General features: G+C 39.7%; 4 protein-coding genes and 1 pseudogene across 5 annotated transcripts; 1 reads left to right on the top strand and 4 right to left on the bottom strand.

Moving 5' to 3' along the window:
* Window positions 1-1,520: 1,520 nt before the first annotated feature.
* Window positions 1,521-3,811, bottom strand: foxi3b (forkhead box I3b). Its single transcript, XM_085131765.1, has 2 exons — window positions 2,941-3,811; window positions 1,521-2,828 (listed from the first exon to the last, which is right to left on the bottom strand). Exons 1-2 carry the CDS (start codon window positions 3,539-3,541, stop codon window positions 2,251-2,253), a joined length of 1,179 nt encoding a protein of 392 aa, XP_084987891.1. The 5' UTR covers window positions 3,542-3,811; the 3' UTR covers window positions 1,521-2,250.
* A 521-nt stretch (window positions 3,812-4,332) lies between these two features.
* On the top strand, window positions 4,333-5,383 carry syce3 (synaptonemal complex central element protein 3). The gene is made up of 3 exons (XM_085131766.1): window positions 4,333-4,471; window positions 4,717-4,826; window positions 4,964-5,383. The coding sequence occupies exons 2-3, from the start codon at window positions 4,718-4,720 to the stop codon at window positions 5,146-5,148; spliced, it is 294 nt and encodes a 97-aa protein (XP_084987892.1). The 5' UTR covers window positions 4,333-4,471; window position 4,717; the 3' UTR covers window positions 5,149-5,383.
* Window positions 5,384-6,249: 866 nt separating this feature from the next.
* Window positions 6,250-11,899, bottom strand: lcp2b (lymphocyte cytosolic protein 2b). The gene is made up of 11 exons (XM_085135454.1): window positions 11,532-11,899; window positions 11,168-11,230; window positions 11,028-11,074; window positions 10,764-10,826; window positions 10,638-10,663; window positions 10,504-10,547; window positions 9,545-9,734; window positions 8,799-8,968; window positions 8,008-8,172; window positions 7,741-7,890; window positions 6,250-7,564 (listed from the first exon to the last, which is right to left on the bottom strand). Exons 1-11 carry the CDS (start codon window positions 11,607-11,609, stop codon window positions 7,439-7,441), a joined length of 1,122 nt encoding a protein of 373 aa, XP_084991580.1. The 5' UTR covers window positions 11,610-11,899; the 3' UTR covers window positions 6,250-7,438.
* A 335-nt stretch (window positions 11,900-12,234) lies between these two features.
* Window positions 12,235-15,860, bottom strand: LOC146524324 (protein Wnt-8-like; annotated as a pseudogene). The gene is made up of 4 exons (XR_014869803.1): window positions 15,846-15,860; window positions 14,985-15,135; window positions 14,754-14,896; window positions 12,235-14,657 (listed from the first exon to the last, which is right to left on the bottom strand). The product of XR_014869803.1 is annotated as a protein Wnt-8-like (transcript).
* On the bottom strand, window positions 15,765-20,999 carry LOC146524323 (protein Wnt-8a-like). Its single transcript, XM_085130567.1, has 5 exons — window positions 18,239-20,999; window positions 17,982-18,120; window positions 17,658-17,783; window positions 17,411-17,553; window positions 15,765-17,269 (listed from the first exon to the last, which is right to left on the bottom strand). Exons 1-5 carry the CDS (start codon window positions 18,266-18,268, stop codon window positions 16,712-16,714), a joined length of 996 nt encoding a protein of 331 aa, XP_084986693.1. The 5' UTR covers window positions 18,269-20,999; the 3' UTR covers window positions 15,765-16,711.
* Window positions 21,000-22,119: the final 1,120 nt, after the last annotated feature.

The raw sequence follows: 22,119 nt of genomic DNA, 5'->3' as shown, positions 1-22,119 counted from the left end.
TATGGAGTTGGGGGTGGGGGTGGGGAATAAACTAATTGGCTGCATGAACCTTTCAATGTGCCAAAGGATTTAGAGATAGAAGTGCGACATGTTGGAACGCATATGCAGCAATACTGACTATACGTTCCTCCTCTTACCTTTATCTCTGACTTCCGTCTCTTTGTCTTTTTCTGAATCTTCATATACTTGGAAATCATATTGCCTCCGAGAAGACTAATTCCCTGAATGAGTTGAAGAGTTTAGGTTTGGCATAAGGGTGGCTATTTTTCAAACAGTTAAATCAGATATCCTAGCAAGTCTGACACAAGTAATAAAACAAGACTTTATGGCCCATCTGAACGCAACCTCTTTAAAATCAGTTATGCAAATTTTGACAGGTTGACCTCGTACACTTTTTCATTTGTGCCAAGATGTTAAATTCCACCTGATCTGTTTTTGAAAGTGTGTCTTTTCCATGTCTTTTCCATCTTCTTCTTCTTGTTCTTCTTGTTTTTGTGTTTAGTATAAATGAGTGTCATGCTGCCTTTATTTCAGGGTAAATAAAGGCCCGAGGGTGACATTGATCAAAGAGTTTAGATCTTTTTAAATCAACAAAAGAAACAATTAAAACAACCAAGACGATAGGCATTGCTTTTAATGTTTTTTTTTATTATTATTGTTAGATGGATTTTTCAAATTTTCACAAATCCAGTATACATGTATACTTTAATAAATTCCAAGTGCTTAAATACAAAATGTAAGTTATCTTGTTATATGGCTGTGCTGGTAAGAACTACTTTGTCAAGATGTATAAATCCAATTTCTTGGATAGATCTGACTTTACAAAGTTACATTAAAGTTGCAAATTCAGTTTACACAAGTTTTGTAATAAGTACTATTTCTTTATTAGATGTTATATTTTTTCTCCAAAATGTATACAACACTTAAATATTTACACATTTTTATTTTATTTATTGATGTACAAATAAAAAACTTATTTATTCTTGGCACTTTGATTTAATTCGTTCTCGTTTATTGTTAGGATTGTTCTCCTTTGGTATACAGTTTTTACAGTATTAAAATTCATCGGGTAATAACAAATGAACATGATGCAAACTGGATTGAGCTGCTGTTTTCATTTAGTTGGTAATTCATGCATCAGCATCTTTACTGCTGTTTTACAGTTAGTCCCCTTTCCCCTAATGAAGCTTCTTGCATCCAGTCAGCAGTATGTGTGCACAGATGGTGTGATAGAGAATGATTTTAGTGTTTAGAGTAGGGAAGAGGGACAGCATGGGAATGTGGATTTTCACCGTTTAGGAGAATCAGTTAACTATCCATCACACAAAGATCAGGTTACACCGACATGCAGGTTCCACAGTACTGGTCATCGCTTTTCAGACAGGACTATTTTTTTTGTCACAAAGTGCTTATCGTTTTATTTTGCTGTCTTTTTTTGGTAAGTGTTTGTGATTGCCTATGGGTAGTTTATTGGCCGGGAAAGTGTAATTTATTTATCTTAAAATAAAAAAAATTTAAAAAACAAATAATAAGGAAAATGCAGCTGTAACTCAAACTTTTTATTCATATCAAAATGCAACAAATATAGTACACACCATACATTGCAAATCCATTTTACACAATACAAGTTGTACCGACAAACCAACAGCTCACATGTATAAAATTACACAACACATAAACATATTTACAAACTGCAATTACCGTTAAGACTGTAGGTCAATGAGATGCTTTTGTTTTAGCACTATAAAAAAAAACATGGCATACATTCTCATTTTTACTTGTTTTTTACTTTACAGCAATAACTACACATGCTTTGTAGACAACAGAATAATTTACCTACTCTAAATATGCTGAGCATTGTAATGGCGATACCATCGGAGAATCATAGATAGCAGTGGAATAGCCTGATGTCAGCACTTCAGATCTAGGATCTGCTAATAATGACTCAGATCAGATAGAAACAAGCTTTAGTTAGAATAAAAGCTGACTGAAGATCTGATAGTGAGTCTGGCTGCGGTTTCAGGGAGTGACAACTGTAGTCTGCTGCAGCTGACTAAGCTGTTCCTGTGGGAATTAAAGACTTTTTACGCAGCTTTCGCACGCTTTGGTGATCTCAACTGTCTCAGTCAGCGCAAACACACTTAGTGTTTGTGTATTTTCTACAACGGACCCTCTCTTAGAAAAAAAAATAACCAGACGGATTTCCCATCAAGAGTCTCTTCAAACACCTTCTCCCCCATTAACGTCTTATTAAACCTGTGTGCCCTCACGATGATAGATGACACCTGTAGAACTCAGTGTAGGATAAAAATGACTGTTGGAGCCATTGTACTGATTGAGAATGGGGCTAGTGTAACCTAGCGAGGAGTGGCTGGGTGAAGAGGAGAGTGCGGGTGGAGCTGGAACTTGTGGTACCCACTCTGAACCACTGGAGTTGGCCGAGTAGGTACTAAAGCTTCCTGGCTGCGTGGGTCTATGTGGCCCATCTAAAGGAACGTTCATCTGCAGTGGCCTGCTCAACCCACTACCTCCCACCTCATTTGTTCCCCCATTGGAGACTCCAGACATTTCAGATAAGAAGCTGCTCAGGCACGGCCCGGGACCTGACAGTGAAGGTGAGGGAATCCTGTCAGTTGCGGGCGAAATGTTTAGGCTGGGGTTGCTGGAGTGTTTAGGGCTGGCCCTCTCGCTGTCACCTGATTCTGGAGGCCCTGAACTGCCATCTCCACTGGACAGAGAATCAGACTTTCTCTTTCTTTTGCGGCGGAAGTTTCCATTGTCGAACATCTTTTCACAGTTTGGGTCAAGTGTCCAGTAGTTGCCCTTACCTAAATTATCAAGGAAGAAAATAAGACTTTTAGAATGGAAGAGACGTAAATATATTCCATTAAAGTAATTCAAAGCACAACCATAACTATGCAAAAAGCAAAAATTACATACCTGGGTCATCCTCATCTCTTGGCACTTTTTTGAAGCAGTCATTAAGGGACAGGTTGTGTCTGATAGAGTTCTGCCAGCCCGCTTTGCTCTTGTTGTAGAAAGGGAAATTATCAGCGACGTACTGATAAATTTGACTCAGCGTCAGTCTCTTGTCTGGTGCTCCATGGATAGCCATGGCGATGAGAGCAGAGTAGGAGTAAGGGGGGCGAACCAGCTTCATCAAGTCTTCTTGTGAAGGGAGGGAGAACCAGCTCAGTTCCCCTCCTGGACCGCCAGCACCAGGTGGACCCAGGTAAGGCCTCTGCATGCCATAGTGCTGAGGTACAAACGGAGGGCCGGGATTACCTGGCGGGCCTGTGGTAGCCAGGTATGGCGATGTGTTGATCCCAGAGCTGTTAAACCATAGGTAAGGGTTTGAGGAGGAGCTGGTGTAGTCACTTATCTCATAGGTGGTAGGAGTAGTGCGCTGAGGACTTGGCAGTGACGGAGGAGGGTAATAACAGTCGCCGTACATGCTGAGTTCAGGGGGCTCCTGGCCGAGGCTCGGAAACTGCGGGCCACATCGAGGAGGAGACTGACTCTGGGCCTCAAATGAAGACATTGTCAAGTTTCTTCTCACTTCTCTGTCTCTTCTTAATTCTTTGCCTTTGATGGGTTTTCTTCTCAAGACTTCTCAGACTCTTTCTCTCCACTCCAAAAGTCCTGCTCTTGCTCTTTACTCTTGTCTTTGTCCTTGCTTGTATGTCAAGATGTCACCTGGCACACTTTTATCTTTTCCTCTGGAAACGCCCCCCTCTATTTTGATTGGCTGTTTTTTCAGGTGAGCTCTTTTTTTTTTCCTGTTGTCAGCTAGTTGACTACTTGAGTGGAAAAATAATTTTCCACTCATGGTGTTTGTCCACCATTTGTCATGTTTTTTGGATATTACAAGGATACTATTAAGTTTAACCTAACAGTAGACAGACACTTTTGTTAACACCCTGGTTTATGATTTCTTTTTAATCTTTACAAACAATTCATGTTACACATATAAAGGTAGACTACTTGAGTAAACAATCTCATTCAAAAATCCTTAAGAAATAGCCTTAAGGAAACAGTATATTGTTCATGAACAAAACAATATATTACATCAATATATATTGTTAGACAACAAACAGGAAACGTAGTCACTTAATACTTGCCTCCAGCAGTAATGAGGAAAATGGACTGTAAGCAGATTCAGTTTATATAACTCTAGGGGGACTAGATTACCTCCTTGAAATAATATAGGCTTCCATTGCTGAATCCAAATGACCATTTATGATAATATAAAGAACACAGTCACCTACACTCTATTCGCATGATAGCAGATTTTGTTACAATAGGTTTATTCAATTCATGTGTTAAAATAGTGCATTACTGTGTAGGATATTAAAACCTCATCACAGTTCAAAGTGAGCGTTTGTTACATGACAATGCGCATGCTTATTTTTGCTTTCTTACATTAGCGCGAGACCCTTATTTTCCAAAGCAACCGACAAACTTTCCTAAGGTAAGTTTATAAGTTTTGAACATTACCTTCAGACCCCGGCGAGAAAACTGAAGTTTACTAGCCTGCCTCGACAAATGTTACAACATCTTAGTTTTAGAAGTCTACTTTGCTAATTTTTTTCTGCCCTAACATCACTTTGCTAACAGTAACAGGCTCGTTCCTAGCGTTAGCTAACGTTAGCTATTTTCATGCGGAGGTGTTTGTAAAGTGAGACGTGATAAAATAAATAATACGTGTGCAATCAGGATGGCCGATTCGTCCACTCGCTCCGAGCTTCCACGCATCAGCGACGACGACATGTTGGAGATGAACAAGGAATTGGAGAGGATGATTGAAGACGTTGAAAGTATGTCAGGTATGGGACGTTAACTGTATTGTGGCATATTTAGAGAGGTAAATATGAGCTCAGATAGCTTGGGCGTGAAGCTTAGGTAACTAAAATAAATGTCTGAAACATGCAATGTCACTCTCTTCTTATCTGTCTGCCCGCAGCGCACCTGACCTGGATGGCCTATGATATGGTGGCGTTGCGGACTAGTCCGGAGCTGGGAGCCTCTATGCAAAAGCTGAAGGAAGCTTATCTCAAATGTAGAGCTGCTGTTTGCGGAGACCCTGACCAGGAGTCACAGATTGACAAATCTGCTGAGACTGCTGTCACAACACTTTCTCAGATGTGATGCTTATAAGAGTTTTAAGTTCACAAGTACAGCACTAGAATTAACCAGTTTTAACTTTTAAATGTTAACATTGAAATCCCAGCGGATCTGTTTGTTTTTGGTAGCTGGAGGTGGGCATTTAAGCCTTGTTTAGTTCTTACTACTTGCACTAAAACAGTATTTTGATGGTTAATTATTCTTTTGAATGGACTGTAATGTTTGTTTTCTCACTATTAAACTGCCCTGGTCTGTGTAATTTTTTTTACAAAGATTTTTTAAGTAAATTAATTAAATAAATTAATAAAAATTGAAATAAGAATGTGTTCTGTCATTTTTTTCTTTGTTTTTTGGAGCCTTACCCTAAATGTAAACAGTAAAATATGTTTTAATTTTACTGTTATGGATGACTTTTAGCTGAAATACAACATTGCCATTCATGATTGTCTGTCACATTTGATTTACCTTGTGTATGCTGATAGGTGACTGACTGTTTTTTGTGTGTATGAACTACATTTTCAGATGGAGAACACAAAGAAGGTTGAAGAAGAAGCTACCTCTAACACCTGCATTGACCTGGTGAACATGATGAGAGAGCTAGATTCCCTTTCAAGCGCCTTGGGTCGTCTGGCACGTATGTTTGACTCCCTTACTTAGTACTTCAAAAATGTCAGAAAACAATAATTTTTGCCACTAACGTGGTTGCTGATCAATTTGCAAATATGCAAAGCAGATGATGAAACTCCTCTCCCAAATGTGAAATGTGATAACTACAAGGGCATTATGGGCTGGCTCAGCCTTGCTTGCCGGTGTCAGTGGTGCAGATCTGCGTGATACTACATGATGTCTGTCAAACTGTGCTCTGCTGATTGGTAGATAGGAGTAACTGAAGGGTTTTACACGTGGTTGTCCATCAGGCTCTTTGATGTGAGGCATGCAGCTACCTTTTTTTTTTTTTTTTGCCATGGGGGACAGCTTTGTGCAACAACTGTCAGATCAGTGTGACTTTCTTATCTGCTCACTTAAATATCTAAAAGCCTGGACCCAAATATGTATGTATATATATATATATATATGTATATATATATATATATATGTATGTTTAATCTAAAATTATGTCTTGATATAGTACATTTTTGCAGTGAATTAAGTTATCCCCAACAACAAGTCATACAAGGTGTACTCGAGTTAATGTAAAAGTGTTTTAGGTATAATATTTTTGGACGCTTATGTGGAAAACATTGGTTCACTTCTAAATAAATGCAAAGCCTCGATTAATTTTCATGATATATTTCTTTAATTGTAAAATAGTCACACCAATAGTTGTTATCTTTTCAACAAGCTTATTGTTGATGGTCTTGTAGCCCAATCCAGCCTTGTACAAATCTACAGTATTGTCCCTGATGTCCTCTGACAGTTCTTTGGTCTCACCCATTTTGGTGGAAGAAATTAATTCCGTAGACAGGTGTGCTTAATATACATAATGAGTTGAGCTCAGGAGTATCTATAATTGTTTGACTGATTAAGTGTCACATGGGACAACCTTAGTTCTGGCTGGATTGTATGGGATCAAATACATATCTCACTCAGTTTTTGGTCTATATCTTTTGACTTATTTGAGCTGCCCTGCTAAGTCCTGATGTACTAAATAAATAAAGGACAAATGTGTCCATCAGCACATCTCTCAAATTCAACTAATTTGGCTTGCATTACATTGCTATGTAAATCTGGGACACAAAAACATATGTTGCTGTCAGTCACACTGAAATAGTAGCGCTGTTTGAAATAGCAAGACAAACGAGAAAGCAACCTAATATGCCAGTACATGTTTTGTGTTTCATTTTTAAATTCAGACTGTGTGGTTTTAAAGTGTAATAATATTTGATAGATCTGACACAGCTGTGAAACAAGATATTTGCTTTCTGCCGGCAGTGCGAACCCATCAGAGACAATGTGATCTGATCGTTTGTGTTGGCCACCCTGACAAGTTGGCGTCTCTAAAAATCCAAGAGGCAGTGAAGCAGCAGTCCTCAGAGGTGTGAATAAAGGAGGTAATGCTATGCTCCTTTGTGAACAAACCATGACCCATGTAAGAAAAAAAAATCTCTCTTTGTGTTTACTAAAAATACAAGTGAGAGCAGCACAAAGATGAATTGCATAACAATGACCTTTGAGAGTGAAAATTGTGACATTTGCTTTACATGTTCTTTAAAAGATTTTGAATAGGCCACGCATGCATGCATGCACACAGATTAGCATATATGAGCACAGAGAAAGGTGCGAACACGCACATTGAGACTGTTGTCAGTGCTGGTCAATGTCCCATAGGGTGCAGCAGACAACTCTGGGGATGCTCTTCATGACTCTGGTCTGTGGCATCAATGAGCTGCAGCGGGGTGTGTGTGTGATGGTTAATCAGCTCCTTCACCCCAGGGAAACTCTGAAGCACAAACATTACACACAGAAAATGATGGGGACCTAATGATGCAGTGCAGCATAACTTAGCATCACACGTTCCCCGAGATGTGCCGCAAGATGTGAACTTATCAGTTTACTTTAAGCGAGCATGTTGGATTTTTTTTTTGTAACATTACGCTGTCATTGCTTCCAGTGTACCTTGGTGTTTTTGAGGCCACTGCCGAGAGTGTAGCCGTTGCCTTGGTGACGGATCTTAATGTTGTAAACCTTGTCTTGATACAGAAGCATCAGGGTGAAGGGGTGCTCGACTGAGCCTTTAGAGCTGTCCCTCACCACAAAGGCACCATCCTTAAAGATACATACATGTAAATACACAAACCCATACATTCACATTACGCATCCAGTAACATTTCAGATGTGTGTGTTTATCTGTCTGCTTTAGAATGAGAAGGTGCAGCATCTGACCTTGTTGACCTCCCGAAGAGCAGCCTCAGCTTGGTGTCTTGTCAACTTTCCTCCATACCAACTCGAATCCAAGCCCTGAGCGCACCATGATAGAACAGTCAGTGTAGGTGTAGCGCTATCACAGACAGTTCGAGTTAGACTAGTTAATAAAAGGCAATTTATAAGCTATAAGCATCTCTGTTGTTCTTTCTCTTTGTACAGCATTGTGATCTGCTGTTTCCTTTCTGAAAGTGCTCATGATCTATAAATAAAACCTTAATTGGACCATTGGGTTTTCTCACATTTGTATAAATAACTTAAAAAACACTTTCTTTTTTTTTAAATACCTTTTTTAGTCTTGGTGTCGAATTGTATTCTTCTGTAGATTGTGTCACTACTGAAGGTTCTGGAATTAATTTACTTGGCCTGAAAGAGGAGAGATTCAACACACACAATTATTAAGTAGTTACATTGAATGAAAGTGAACGGCTTTTTATGCTCATAAATTGTTCAAGCTGTTCTACCTATTGGACACATCAGTAGGCACAGGCACCTTTGGATGATGAGGTTTGCTGATAGTATCTTTTACAGCACTGCCCTCTTGTGGACATTGTTGATGGTGTGAAATAGAAATGATAAACATTGAGACAACAGCGTAACACTTTTGTAGGACACCTGCTATAACTATTCCAGCATGTTGTAGGTTGCATACTTATTTTTGGAATGTCTTTCTGGGATGATCCAGGCTTCTTGCTCCGGTCTATGTGCACACTTGCAGGCACTTATAAATTAAAAAAAAGGAAATCTTTCAATGAAGTGGGTGTACAACACTCATCATAACTGGTAAATTCAGCTTGTTGATTCAACACATTTTTGTTACCTGCTGGTTTTAACGGTCTTTGGAGTATGTGATCCCTCCTTGGGGTTGATGGCAGTGGAGGTTTGAAGGTTTTTTGAGAGAGTGGTGGATCAGGAAGAGGCTCTGTGCACATGTTATCATACATTCAGGACACATTAATGCCAGTTCTGGTTTCAAAGCATACTAGGTAAAGGAGGAGCAGGAGAATTAGCTACTTCCAAAAATATAATAAATAAATCAAATAGTCAAACCTTAGAAGAAATTGTACAGTGTAGGTAGGTAGGCATACAATGCTGCATAAAATTCTCATCACAGAAACCTGTAGCAGAGCTACATTTTCAGTGCTACAGCCTCAAAAAAAACTGCATAATAATGTTAGCAAACCACAAATTTGAAGCCATTCCTCTTTTTACCAGTGAGTCACACTAGTCAAAGCAAATGTCACTGATTGGTACCACAGTCTTGAGTCAGCCTGGGGGTAAAGTGTCTATTTTGTTTGGCTTGAAATTAGTCTTTGTTTTTGTCAGTCTTGTCTCAGACTAATCTCTGAGCAAAAATAAGGCTGCTCTACCCATACAGACAGGTCTAATATAGTCTAGTATCTCTGTGAAAGTGTCCCCAATTCATATAGGCACTGAGATGCTTTCATATATAACTGCATTTCTTTATACAGTATTATTCTGAATTGCTCTCCTTTACCTGTTTGACAGTCTGGAGGTTTTGGCTCTCGGGGGGGTCTTGGAGGCTTCGCTAGGTCTCCAGCAGCAGGCTGCTTGTACTTTGCTTCACTTGTCTTGTCCTGTCCTGGTTGTTGCTCAACTACACTGCAGTTGTAATTCTCTGCTTCGTGTTCTGGACCCTCATAGATTGGATCATCGCTCTCATTGTCCTTACCGCAGCCCGGACATGTGATACAAGCAGAGTGCATGAGTGCAACTCATGACAAAAGCAACTTTTTAAAAAATTTCACATGACGTATTAGGTGCGTAATTAAGCTGTTAGGTTCATACGTACAATTGCTTGTTAAAACAAATATCAACTTGGTAATCACGTTTACAGCAGTGCATTTAGGCATGCAAACATCTTGAAAGCCACCTGCTGAATGTGGCATGATTGTTATCGTCTGAATATTTCAGAAACTGATGAACCCCTGGGTTTTTCCCTCACATAGATAAAGGATTTACAGAAAATGGTCAGAAAAAGAGAAAATATGCAGTAAGTGGAATGTCCGAGTTCAGAATGGTAACTAACACAGCAGTAATTCGATACAACCAAGTTATGCAAAAGAGCATCCCTGAACACACAACACATTGAAGCAGATGGGCTGCAGGAGAAGAAGACGACTCCTGTCAACTAAGAACAGGAAACTGAGGCAACAGTTCACACAGTCAGGCAGTAGAAGATTTGAAAAACATCTAGTCGAGTTTGGCTGCTGCACCACGTCACAAAGCTCAGATCCTCTCAAACTCAACGATTAGAATCAGAACCAACAACAACAACCGCAAAATGCCATCGTGTAAACATGGACTAAAATCTCTGAGGAATGTTTCCAGTACTTTGATGAATCTGTGCCACAAATATTAAGTGATTCTGAAAGCAAAAGGGGGTCCACGAGCAAGCAAGGTGTGCCTAATGAAGTGGCTAGTGTATTTACTTACGAACTCATCAGATTCCCAAACGTCTTCTTCTTGTACAAATACTGCAGTGGAATAAATTGTAAAAAGAGGACAGTGAAGCCTTACGAAAGATGGTAGCACAATGTTACAGACACGGTTGAACTGACCTTTATCTTGTTTCGGATACTTCAGTGGTTTTGATCTGGACAAAAAAAAACAGACAGGTTTTTTTTGATGTTCGGTGAGCAACTGTTTTAGAGTCAGCTGAAGATATAAATAGTGTATGTAGTTTACGCTCTTACTTGTGACTAGTAGCCTTCTTGCGCTCTTCTTTGTTGATTTCAGTTTGTATCTTAGTAATTACTCTATAAAGGTGCAGCACAGAGACAAGTAAAATATTATCAAAGATGGTAAGTATCACTATATTATTTATTAATTTAGGGTCCAAAATACTTAATACAAAAAAACATGCAACCAATCAATATAGTAAACCTTTTCATGTTTTCAGAGATATTAATTGTTGGGTAATTTGTCAGTATAAGAAATACACTTTCAGTTAGACTCACGGGACAAAGAGGCAGGGGAACACTTGCAGATCACACTCTGTCATATTCTACATGACATGGATTTGGAGATCATGAAAGTCAGATTTATTGTGATTTCAGAATAATAAAAAATTAAATGTTACACACACATACACACTTACCATAAACTGTGCTCCATCTATGCTGCTCTTTGTCACTACTCTGTCACAGCCTTGCAGTTTAAGCTGAGAGGAGAGTGAAGCTTTAAGCACATCTAAACCATGCAAGTTTTCTTGTATGTTTGGTGTTTCCTTAAATTAGCGTGAAATGCTACTTTTTAGATAAGGTGTTACCAACTAAAACAAGGCGTGAATGAAAAAGCAGGAAATATATATTTTTCTTGGTTAAAAACTGAGCTTTTGTTTTTGCTAATTATGCAGTCGTGCTTATCAGATGTTCATAAATAATGTTAATCAAGAGACTACAGTACTTGGAAGGTATAAACATCTCTACTTTCACCTTTGAAACCCTAGTTTTAATACTCACCTTCCGCATGTAGTCCGCTAGAGTTTGGGGATTCCATCCCATCACCTCTGCTTTTGAGGGGACGTTAGAAAAATTCATTCTTGTCTGTCGTGAATGATAACTTACACTTGATAACACAGTGACTTTACTTGCCAGCCATCATCTTACTCATCACTGTGAAATGATCGGTCTAAAATTACCCCTGCTTAAGCACACTTTAAGCATGCATGTGTTTTTTTTTACTCTCTCACCTATTGTGTAAGAGAGTAAAAGGCTTCTCTGGTCAGAAAGCTATGAATAGAGCATGCATGCACTGCAAATGGTCGATCTGTAAACACAGAGGCTGTTGATTTCATTTCTAACACATGGTTAAGTCTGCTCAAACTTGTTTGTCAATTTTTAATGGACAGCAGACTTGCAAACTGAAATGCAAATTCGGGATAAATACTGATGCTTGGATTGTAGAGGTTGCGTCTCACATTGTGAGTTTATATAGAAAGATATATATATATATATAATGTATATATATATATAATGTGTATATATATATATATATATAATGTATATATGTATATATAATGTATATATGTATATATATATATATATATATATATATATATATGTATGTATATATATGTATGTATATGTATGTATGTGTATATATATATATATATATACACATATATATATATATATATATATATATATATATATATATACGCTTTTATTACCATTCTACCTTTTAGTCTTATTGTTGGTTGTGTTCGGTCTTTTTTCCCACCTGCAGCTTTTGTGAGACCTCTTGGTATCTCACACCCTGGTGATAGAGGAGGGCAGCAATGAGAAGGGGTGATCAATCACGCTCTGACCCCCCTGAGCCACTCTGGGAGAATACACAAGTTCCCCTGGGGGGTCCTTGTGGCAGAACCCCCTACCTCTGTTTTCTTCTTTTATCCTGAATTGGAAACATACCCCTGTGACATGTAACTGCCACCAAATGTGGTATAAATAATAAAAAGTGATGGGTCAATGTAAGTTTTTCATTAAAAAAAAAAGATTCCTTTACTGAGTCTAAAATGTTTGAAATGCTAAAATCATAAAAACTCCTGCAAGATAAATAAATGCAGTTTAGTGGGTGAAAAAAATGTCAAATGCAGGGTCTGCTTAGGGGCATCTCACTTGTAGAGTGAATCCAAGCACAGCTGAGCATCATATGGGAACAATATGGCACCAGTAATGTATTCACTGGAGAGCAGAGATAAAGCGTGAGGGCCTCCAGTGGGGCAAAACCTTCATTAACGCACAGCAGGACAGCATGGGAAATACGGGACATCCCTAGAGGGAAAAACAGACAAATGGGAAGTGTGGGAGGGAGCGTTTCAGGTCGGTGAGTGTTATTTTTTTGCTTCTGCAGCCAGGAATTTAACTTGATGTTATGCTTCTTTGATCCTTGGTTGTGTTAGAACCCAATTTTGTCCCCAAACAGTACATAAGCTAACAGTAGTCTGTTTATTTGTAGAGTTGTGTAACTGTTTGCCACAGTGTTTGTGTTTAGATTTAATATGACATGCCTAATTTCACATTGCAAACATGGGTGAAAACTGAAAAAGTGGAATGCATTCGCTGTTTTGCCCCAGGTCTTGGGGCTTTATGATGTAGAGACACCAGATAGTCTGATAATTCATGTCAGAATTTCTCACTTATCTCTGTGTTTTTATTGGTGCAACAGTAACTGGTCTGTAAAGATAGTAAAACAGACCTGTCACCAGACCCATAACTGTTAACATTCCCTCCCCCTCCGCCTTCCCCTCCAGCCATGGACCCCCTGAAGAAGGTAATATCCATGCCATCAGTCATTTAGTGGAATCAGTGGCAGATTTATGACACATCCAGCTGAGAGGCAAGGTTTTGGAGATACAGGGGGTACAGGAGAGAAGGAAGATGGCTCCTTTAAAAACTGACATGCCAGCAGAAATAGATCTAATACTAATACCTAATTACTTGCAAATGATAAGATTAGAAATTATCTTGCTTTTCAGGAAAAAAAAGTGAGTCATGCTTTTATATAAGTGTCTGATTGCATATACAAGATTCGTGTAACAGCGAATAAACACCAGGCTTTAGCTTTAATGTGTTGAGGCACATTTGCATTCCATTTGGAATGTGACAAAGACTAGCGTGGGCAATGGTGTCACCGATTACCAACCAAACACTGTAACTTGAATGGTGGAAGCGCTTCCCTAATTTGTCTTTCAAAGGCTCTTTGCTCTTTGAATAAAAATCAATCCACATTGACATCAAAGTGGTGGCGGATAAACGCTGGATCGACACCTCGGTGTGGGGTAAACTGCATGATGTTATCCCTGTAATCCTTTTTAAAATGCTGTTGATTCTTATTATGCGCGTGCGCGGTGTCAGAAACTCTGGTGGCCCTCTTCTAGAGAAAAACTGAAATTGTAGATAAAAAAGTTTAGAAGTTCTTTTTTTTTTTTACATTTTTATTTTAATTACAGCATTCTTAATAAATAGACACTAGGATATTATACACGAAAAAGGGGGGAAAGTGCAAACAGACAAATCCATAAACGCAGTCGTTTTCATTTGGGTCCACGATCTCTCCGTTTTCCATCCCCACCGTCCTTCCTGCCGCACACGTGTTTGACTGTAACGTGGGCGCAGTCCTCGCAGTGCACCTTACAGCACCAGTGGAATTTGCAGTTACAGCTAGTCATCACCTCCGTGCGCTTTTCTTCCACTCTCAGGCCGCATTCGTGACACAGCCTGCGGCAGCTCCTTCTTTCCCCTTTGCGTCAAGCCCTGTCCGTGCAGCAGACACTCCCTGCCCTCCGTGCCGTGCGCCCCCAAACTGGCGTTCTTCCTGCAGTAGTCTGGAGAGTCCTGTAGGTAGATGAGCTCTGACTGAGCGATGCTGCCGAGCGCATCCATGATGGCACCTTGGATATCCGCGCTGTTACCGGCGTTCATGCGCTTTTGGTCGATGTCCAGCTTTTCAGCGTGACTGTACTTGATCCTCAAGTAATTACCCACGGCTCTGAAATCGGACAGCTGTGTCCAGCAGGTTTTGACACTGCAGCTCTCAGACATTCCGTGGCATCTGCAGATACGCGTCATTGTGTCTTTCACGGCCTGTTGGAAACAAGGTTCTGTTAACGGCTGCTGATGCCTTAGCGCTGAGTGATGAAGGGTTAGTAAAGAAGTGCGTGTCGTTTGAAAATAACTCACCAATCGGCCAGCCGCGTTGTTGTGGAGGTTGACAGCAGCCCTAGAGTCCTGACCCGTCTCTTCCGCATCCACGTAGTCTTTGGAAATCCTCTCTCCAAATTCTACGTTAGCACTGCAGCCACCCCACAACCATCCGCGACCGCCTGCACGACACAGTTTTGAATACTTAAAGATCATTAATTAAGAACTTGCATGTTGACAAATGGCGCTGCAACTCGTACGTTGACTCACCAAGCTTTCCGTTCTTTGAACCATCGCAGCCACAGTTTTCGAGTTCACCAAGACTGCAGTTCCTGGTCAGAGTGTACATGACCCCTGCTGAACTGATAGCATGAACGAAAGCCGTTTCTCTGGTGGCTGAATGAGAGGAAACATACAAGGTCTACTGCCACAGCCTCTTATAGGAGAATACATAACCAGCATTGACAAATAACGTGTAGAATGTTGCATTGTTTTTATTATAACTCCGTGATAATCAAAGCCACACTACAAAGGTACAAAGAAAAATAAAGTGGTATAAAGGTCAACATGTCCAAAGGTCACCAACTAAATCAGCATCAAAAACATGAAAAATAGATACAGATCCACATCCAGGGGTGTGCGTGTGCATATTCAAGCACGGGTAAAAGAGTATTTTAAAGACAGGTGTGGCCAGGGGCGTAGCAGAGATTGCAACAAGTCTAATAATAGTTCTATAAAGATATTTTAATTGATTTAATTGCTTTAATTAACACATAAAAAGCATAGAAACACTGGAAATTACTTTTTGCCGGGAAATCTGTGAAAACCAATCATTTGGTTGGAAATGCCGAATAAAACTTGAGGCTCAATAGAAAAACAATAACTACCTCGTTTCAGTCCTTTAAGCTGGGTTGCGCTGTCGGGGCAGTTCCATCTATCCCAGGCAAACTGGCGTTTGCACTCCTCGACGCCAATCTGTGTGCCCACCTGCACGCTCTTTGCGTAGGTGAGATAGTCCTGCAGAAGAGGCAGTGACAGCCTGGCCTTTATTTTGTTTTTATTACATTTGAAATGTGGAAAAAAAATCTTGCCACAATAAAAGCAATCAAATAGATATATATGTATATATACCTTTGACCCCGTCATCAGAAAATTGCTTGCGACCCTGAGAACAATAATAATAATGATAATAATAATAATAATAAAAGTCATATAATTCTGTCTTCTGTTCACTTATTTTAAAGCATGCATGCAACTAGTGTATACATGTCTTACCAAGCGTATCCAGGATTGATTCTACACGAAACAAACAGCAGCCAAAAAATTGATTGCGCCATCTTCACCTATCCCGTTATCGTTATCCTGCTTATAGAGATGTAGGTATTTTGACCCCGTGTGCTGCAGCTTTGTCCTTTACTTGACTGAGGACCAAATAAGTATTGTTCTTTGTCTTAGAGACCCGAGAAAGCTGATTGGGTGACTGGTTCAGGAGACGCCTATTCACACTTCAAAGGTTGGCATTAGGAAGTAATTTATTTACTTCCCAAAGACTGTATGACACCAAGGCATCCGCATATAAGAGTAAAAGACTCAGAATTTTACCACCGACAAACTGGGAGGCAGTTACGTGTATTGTATAAAAATATTTATTATTTTAAATAATTATTAGGTAGACTTTTAAATATTAAACCAATTTCAGTAGTCACACGTGATAAACAGCGAACAAACATCCCCGGAACTCCCAAGTTCCCAACACTGCTACTGTTGCTCCAATGCTTGGAGATTTTGGTCCACAAGACAAAATTTGACCTATACACACTCCATTCAAAACTAAAGGGGGGAAAGGTGCTTTAAAGAACTTTAGCTAAACACTTAAATAACATTCATGTGCTGCAGAATAATTTCTCATGTAATTCGTAAATATAAAACTGGTTAATATGATGAAAATCATATTTATCGAATAATGTGAAGAGTTCAAATTTTGCAAGAGATCCCAGTCATTGTTGATGCGCACTGTTCCTGCCTTTTTTGTTCTTTTTCCTCCCAGTTTTGAGCGCACAAAAGTATTTGGCTACAACTCGCTTGCATTTTTCACACTTGACTGTGCAACACCAGTGAAATTTGCAGTTGCAGCTGGTGAAAACCTCTGTGCGCTTCTTCACCACTTTTAGGCCGCATTCATTGCACAATCTGCGGCAGCTATTTTTCTCCCACTCGGACATGTTCTTGTCCTCCTTAAAGCACTCCCGTCCCTCTGTACCGTGGAGTCCGAGGGTCTGGTTCTTGACGCAGTAATTTGGAGAACTCTCCAAGTAAATGAGTTCCGTTGTAGCGACGATCAAAAAAGTATGCGTGACTGCGTCTCGGTTGTCCGCGCTGTTCCCTGCTCTCGCCGCTTTCTTGTCCATTTCCAGTTCCTTTGCATGTTTGTACTTGATCTTCAAGTAGTTGCCCACTTCTCTGAAATCGGCCATCTGCATCCAGCAGGTTTGGATGGTGCAGCTTCCAGATACTCCGTGACATTTGCAGGCTTTCCTCATGGTTGCTTTGATTGCCTGTCGAGAGCACAAACGTTTTACCAAAAAATAAACAGAAAGCCAAACAAAAACAACGATCTCGTTTTTCATTTATTACGCTGTGTCAGAACACTATTGACATAAAAAAAAAACGTCAATAATATTAAAATCAAATCTTACCAGTCTGCCTGCCTTGTTGTTATGCAAGTTGACCGCTGCGCGCGAGTCATGCCCATCTTCCAGCGCGTCCACAAACTGTTTGGAGATCTTCTCCCCAAAAGCCACATTGTCACTGCATCCTCCCCAAATCCACCCTACACCGCCTGAGACAAAATAGCACATGACGTTATTTCGCTGCAGGAATACAAGCCAATTTAGAAATCGCTTACTGTAACCGCGGTTAGAATGCTCATGTTTACATGTTTACCCGGCTGTCGAATTTTGGAGTCATCGCAGCCGCAGTTGTCAAAGTCCCCAGCCGTACAGTTCTTGGTGAGCGTGTACATCACTCCGGCAGCGCTGATGGCATGGACGAAAGAAGTTTCCCTTGTGGCTAAAATAAATAACAAACAAAGAAATCCGGATTATTTTACTTGGATATCCAGTTTGGCACGATTAATGCGTAACTGATGAGTTCTAGTTTTGTGCGTGAAGAGCACTTTACGCGCAGGCGCATCACGATTGCTGTCAAAAAAAGCGCACGACCACACTAATTTTAGTTGCCATAGATTTGATCCAAAACGAGTCTTACCACTCCGCATGCCGTTGTGTGGGGACAACGAAAGCGTGTTCTCTGGACAGTTCCACTTCTCCAAAGCGAATTGCCGTTTACACTCTTGTATCGCACTCTGTGCGCCCACTCGCACGCTGCTGGCATAGGTCAGATAGGCCTTGGATGAGAAAGGAAAGGAAGTTATGAATATTAATGTTAGTGCTAATTATATAGAATTTGGCTGGAAGGAACAGCTTTTACGCAGCATTCATTCTTAAAATCTTAAATGGTATTACCTTAGGTCCAGTCATCAAGAAATTATTCATGGTCCTGTAGAGGGGAAAAAAAGATAGCCATGTTAAACCTGTAAGTTATTTTACCAATTGCAAACCCATAGAAACTATAGCATTTAAAACTTTTTTCACGAGAGAAAAAAAGGACATACCAAGCAGACGACAGCTGAAAAAGACAACACAGGAACAGAACCAAGACTGCAGAGAAATTCAGTGGTTGCATAGCGTGTGTATTCCAAGCAGAGGCTAGTGTGACGTATTCCAGATGTGAGCGCCAAGAAAAGAAGGAGGCGACTGAAGTTTGTCGCTCTACTCGGCGCTCATGATATTTATATGGTCGTGCCCCCTTTGACAGACAGATTTGTCCAGCAGGTAACATTTTACTGTGAAATGCGTCAACGACATTGGCTGGGGCTTCCCATGGACAAATAGGAACTGTCGGTGCATAAGTGCACTTCAAAGAAGCAACGCAGACGAATTCACCTGTTGTTCCCAGGCTCTGATGCTAATTATAAATACAAAGTATATGCATGGATTTAAAGTATATGTATATGTGTCAGTATCTGTGAATCCATATGAGCACTACGTATAGAATAATTAAAACCATCTTCTAATAATTCCCCGGATTTGGAGACATTTAAGAATAAAAGTATTATTTTAGACTAATAGAAGATCATTATTCACACAAAAACTAATCTCTGTATGGGTTCATTGTGATGATTATTGTTCATCTTCATACATGTGCACACAAATTGAAGATAGCTTAGCTAAAAGATAATATAAATAAAATCACTGGAACTCTGTTCTGGATGCTGAATCGCGAGGCTTGTTGTGTAGTTGAAACATTTGGGAGATGGCACCAGTATCCCATGGGGACACTGGGTACTACAAAGCCTTACAGCTTTTCAGGAGTGACAGTATATAGTCATGTAAATACCGCCTCACACATCGGCGAAATTGGCACCGTTGTGATAATAGGATAATAGATGTTTCCCTGGGAAACAACTTGGTGCGAAAACAGTCTGGGATTTACACGAGTAAAGACACATAAGACACGTAAGGGCTATGACAATTACAATGTAGCATTGCAAGGTCATTTTATTTCATAATATGTTTAGTTTGACTTTTGACCAAATATTAAAAAACTGTAAGTTGTATGTAGGCTTAAGCATTGGATGATCCTTTCAGGCTGATCACGTTTAATCCCGCTGATTCGCTTTCTCGCTTTAGCCCACATAATCATGTCCCTCATCAAGGAATCATCACCACCAGTTTCTGTCTTTTCATACTTTTACTTGCGACTTGGTCAGCGGACTTGTCAGATCCCCTTTAAGCCACTCAAAATCACTTAAAACAACAATTCACTCAGCCTGCACAAAAAGCGGAGAGGTGTAGGTGTCGATAATCCCCACTAATTAGATATCAGCTAAGGTCGTGACTGAAACCTACAGCTCCCCTCCCCCGGTCTGACTTACTCTCAAAAGGTTGAGAATAGTAGAGAACAGCTTAAGCCAATAGGGAACCTTTGACGATATTAATGGTTTTACTGATAGAAACAATTCAATCTGGGCGTGTCTACATGACGACATAAGTATCGGAACTGTCAGGACTACAGATCAGGACAAAACACCGGGCTTATTAGGTGACATTTTAAACAAATATTGCAGAGAGCACATAGAAAATTTCATTTATTTATTTTTTTTACCCACCACCTTACACACTTTGGGAGTGAGAACGTACGTTGTACACACACGTACCTTTTTAAGTAATTGACTGTGGTGAGGTGAATGGTGAAGTGAATGGTGAAGTGAATATGCATTAGTAAAACTGAGCTAAAATAAATTTCGGACACACGAGACCAGTGAGCGTTGGTGAATGGCTTGCAGTGTGAAGTACGAGAAGTGGGTCTATCAAGACTCGGGAGGTGACAAGTTTGACAGGCGGAGGCAGGGTGGCAGGAGCAACACCCAAAAAGGCGGAGATTTGGGGTTATAAATCACTGATATTGAGTTTAGGGTGGGTTTACTGGTCATTTTTGGTGTCACCGTAATGTTTACTGAATAATTCTGAACATCAATTTAGAAGTCAAAACATAGCTGTAACCAGTGCCTTTACAGGAATATTGGGAATGAAATTATTTTTCACAGCATACTCAGTTATACGTTTTTTTCCTTCCAACGCAGGTGATGCAATCAAATCTAACAATACAAATCATTATGTGCTATTGTAACGGTCCATACCCCCACCCCCATAGCGCTATTTCTGTCAACTGCTCCATTTAACTTTAATATTTAAAATGAAACAATTATTTCAACAGGACAAAATGCTGTCAGTTAAAACAATACATATACTACGACTGTGGATACATTAACAAAACTGTTAAAGCTTTGTTGACTGACTTTTTCAGACGTCAGGCGTTTAAGAGTCTATAAATATGTGAAAAGGCTGGTGTCTTTTATAGAATCATGGTTTGGAAGTCCTAACTTGTGGATGGTGGTCAGGTTAGGGATGATCTTTGGACACAGGAGTATGGCTGTTCCGCTTTATTAATGCGTCACACTCCTGCGTGCATCATCAAGTGCAAGGGCAACAAACCTTCATAGCAGGGTTTTCTAAGTGACGCATGTCCCATACAGCAGTCCCAGAGCATAACTGCAATTCAACAAAGTTGAAATGGAAGCTGCAGATCTCACCATAGCAGGGAATTCTGACGTTTATTATCAGACCTGTGTTTAACATTGCTTAGAAATGTTTGTAGGTTTTTTTTTCTAACATGTTAGCCACTGTGATAAACAAATTGAGTAATAATTTCTAATTTGGAATTATTACTCAATTACTATATTTCTATTTTCAATATTGCTTTGTGTTTGTGTGTGATTAATTTATTATTTAATTTAGTTCATGTTTAACATTACAAGAGTCAGCATAAAGGGCATAAACAGACAACACAGCTGCTTGAGGCCTCCACACCACCAGGGGGAGTCTCAAGCTCATTAAATGTCACACAAAACTAGCGGGTAAATGTATGTATATATTTTCATCCGTGGAATATAAATTTTGATCATATAAAACAAAAACAAAAATGAGCCTTTAAGTAAGGTGAGCTTGGTTTATATTGTATGTAAATCCAAGGCATTATGGTTGGCAGCCTACCTTTAGCTTACTAGTCAGTTATAACAGCCCAGAGAACATGTGTGGTCTTTGTGTTTGGATTATGTTCCTAAATAACGATCATTTTAACATAATGAAAAATATTCTATTAGCTAGTTCTTCGGTGTAAGATAATTGTTATTGCTCAGTAACTAACAGGTGAAAATGTATGTCCTTAATATTTGACTACCATTGTCCCATTATGAAACAGGCCTTTTGTTCTATAGACCAGCCTTATTTTGGAGTCTTTGCTGTTATAATCCAGCATTGTTACACCTCAGTTAGCTCCGTGTTTTAATTTTTAAGACCTGCTTTTACTGCTTGATTAAAATATTTCCTCAGAAGCTTTGCTGAAATATTTCGGAACATAGAAAACAACATCTGCCTATGGTGCTTTCCAGCGCACTATAAGCCACGATAAGGGTTGTGTTAGGCGTACAAAGCACAAAAAATCAAGCATGGGCCATATATTGTTAACGCTGGGGCTTCTGAGGTGGGGGATGGCTTCAGAATCAAATTGTGCTTAAGGCCCCATAAAACCTTGGGCTGATTAGCCGCTAGCACTATATTTTCTGATCCCAAACCTTATGCTGGTTTATTGTAATCACATTAACATTAGCACTCTAACATACATTAGTAGGTAAAACATACACCAGTATTATATTACATTTTTTTCTATATTTTAATGTGTGAGTCATTTGCTTTATTTCTTTGCCTCATAAATACAGTGTGTG

This window comes from Neolamprologus multifasciatus, chromosome 2, assembly GCF_963576455.1.
Source record: "Neolamprologus multifasciatus chromosome 2, fNeoMul1.2, whole genome shotgun sequence".
Classification (NCBI taxonomy): domain Eukaryota; kingdom Metazoa; phylum Chordata; class Actinopteri; order Cichliformes; family Cichlidae; genus Neolamprologus; species Neolamprologus multifasciatus.
This window is presented reverse-complemented; position numbering and strand designations above follow the sequence as displayed.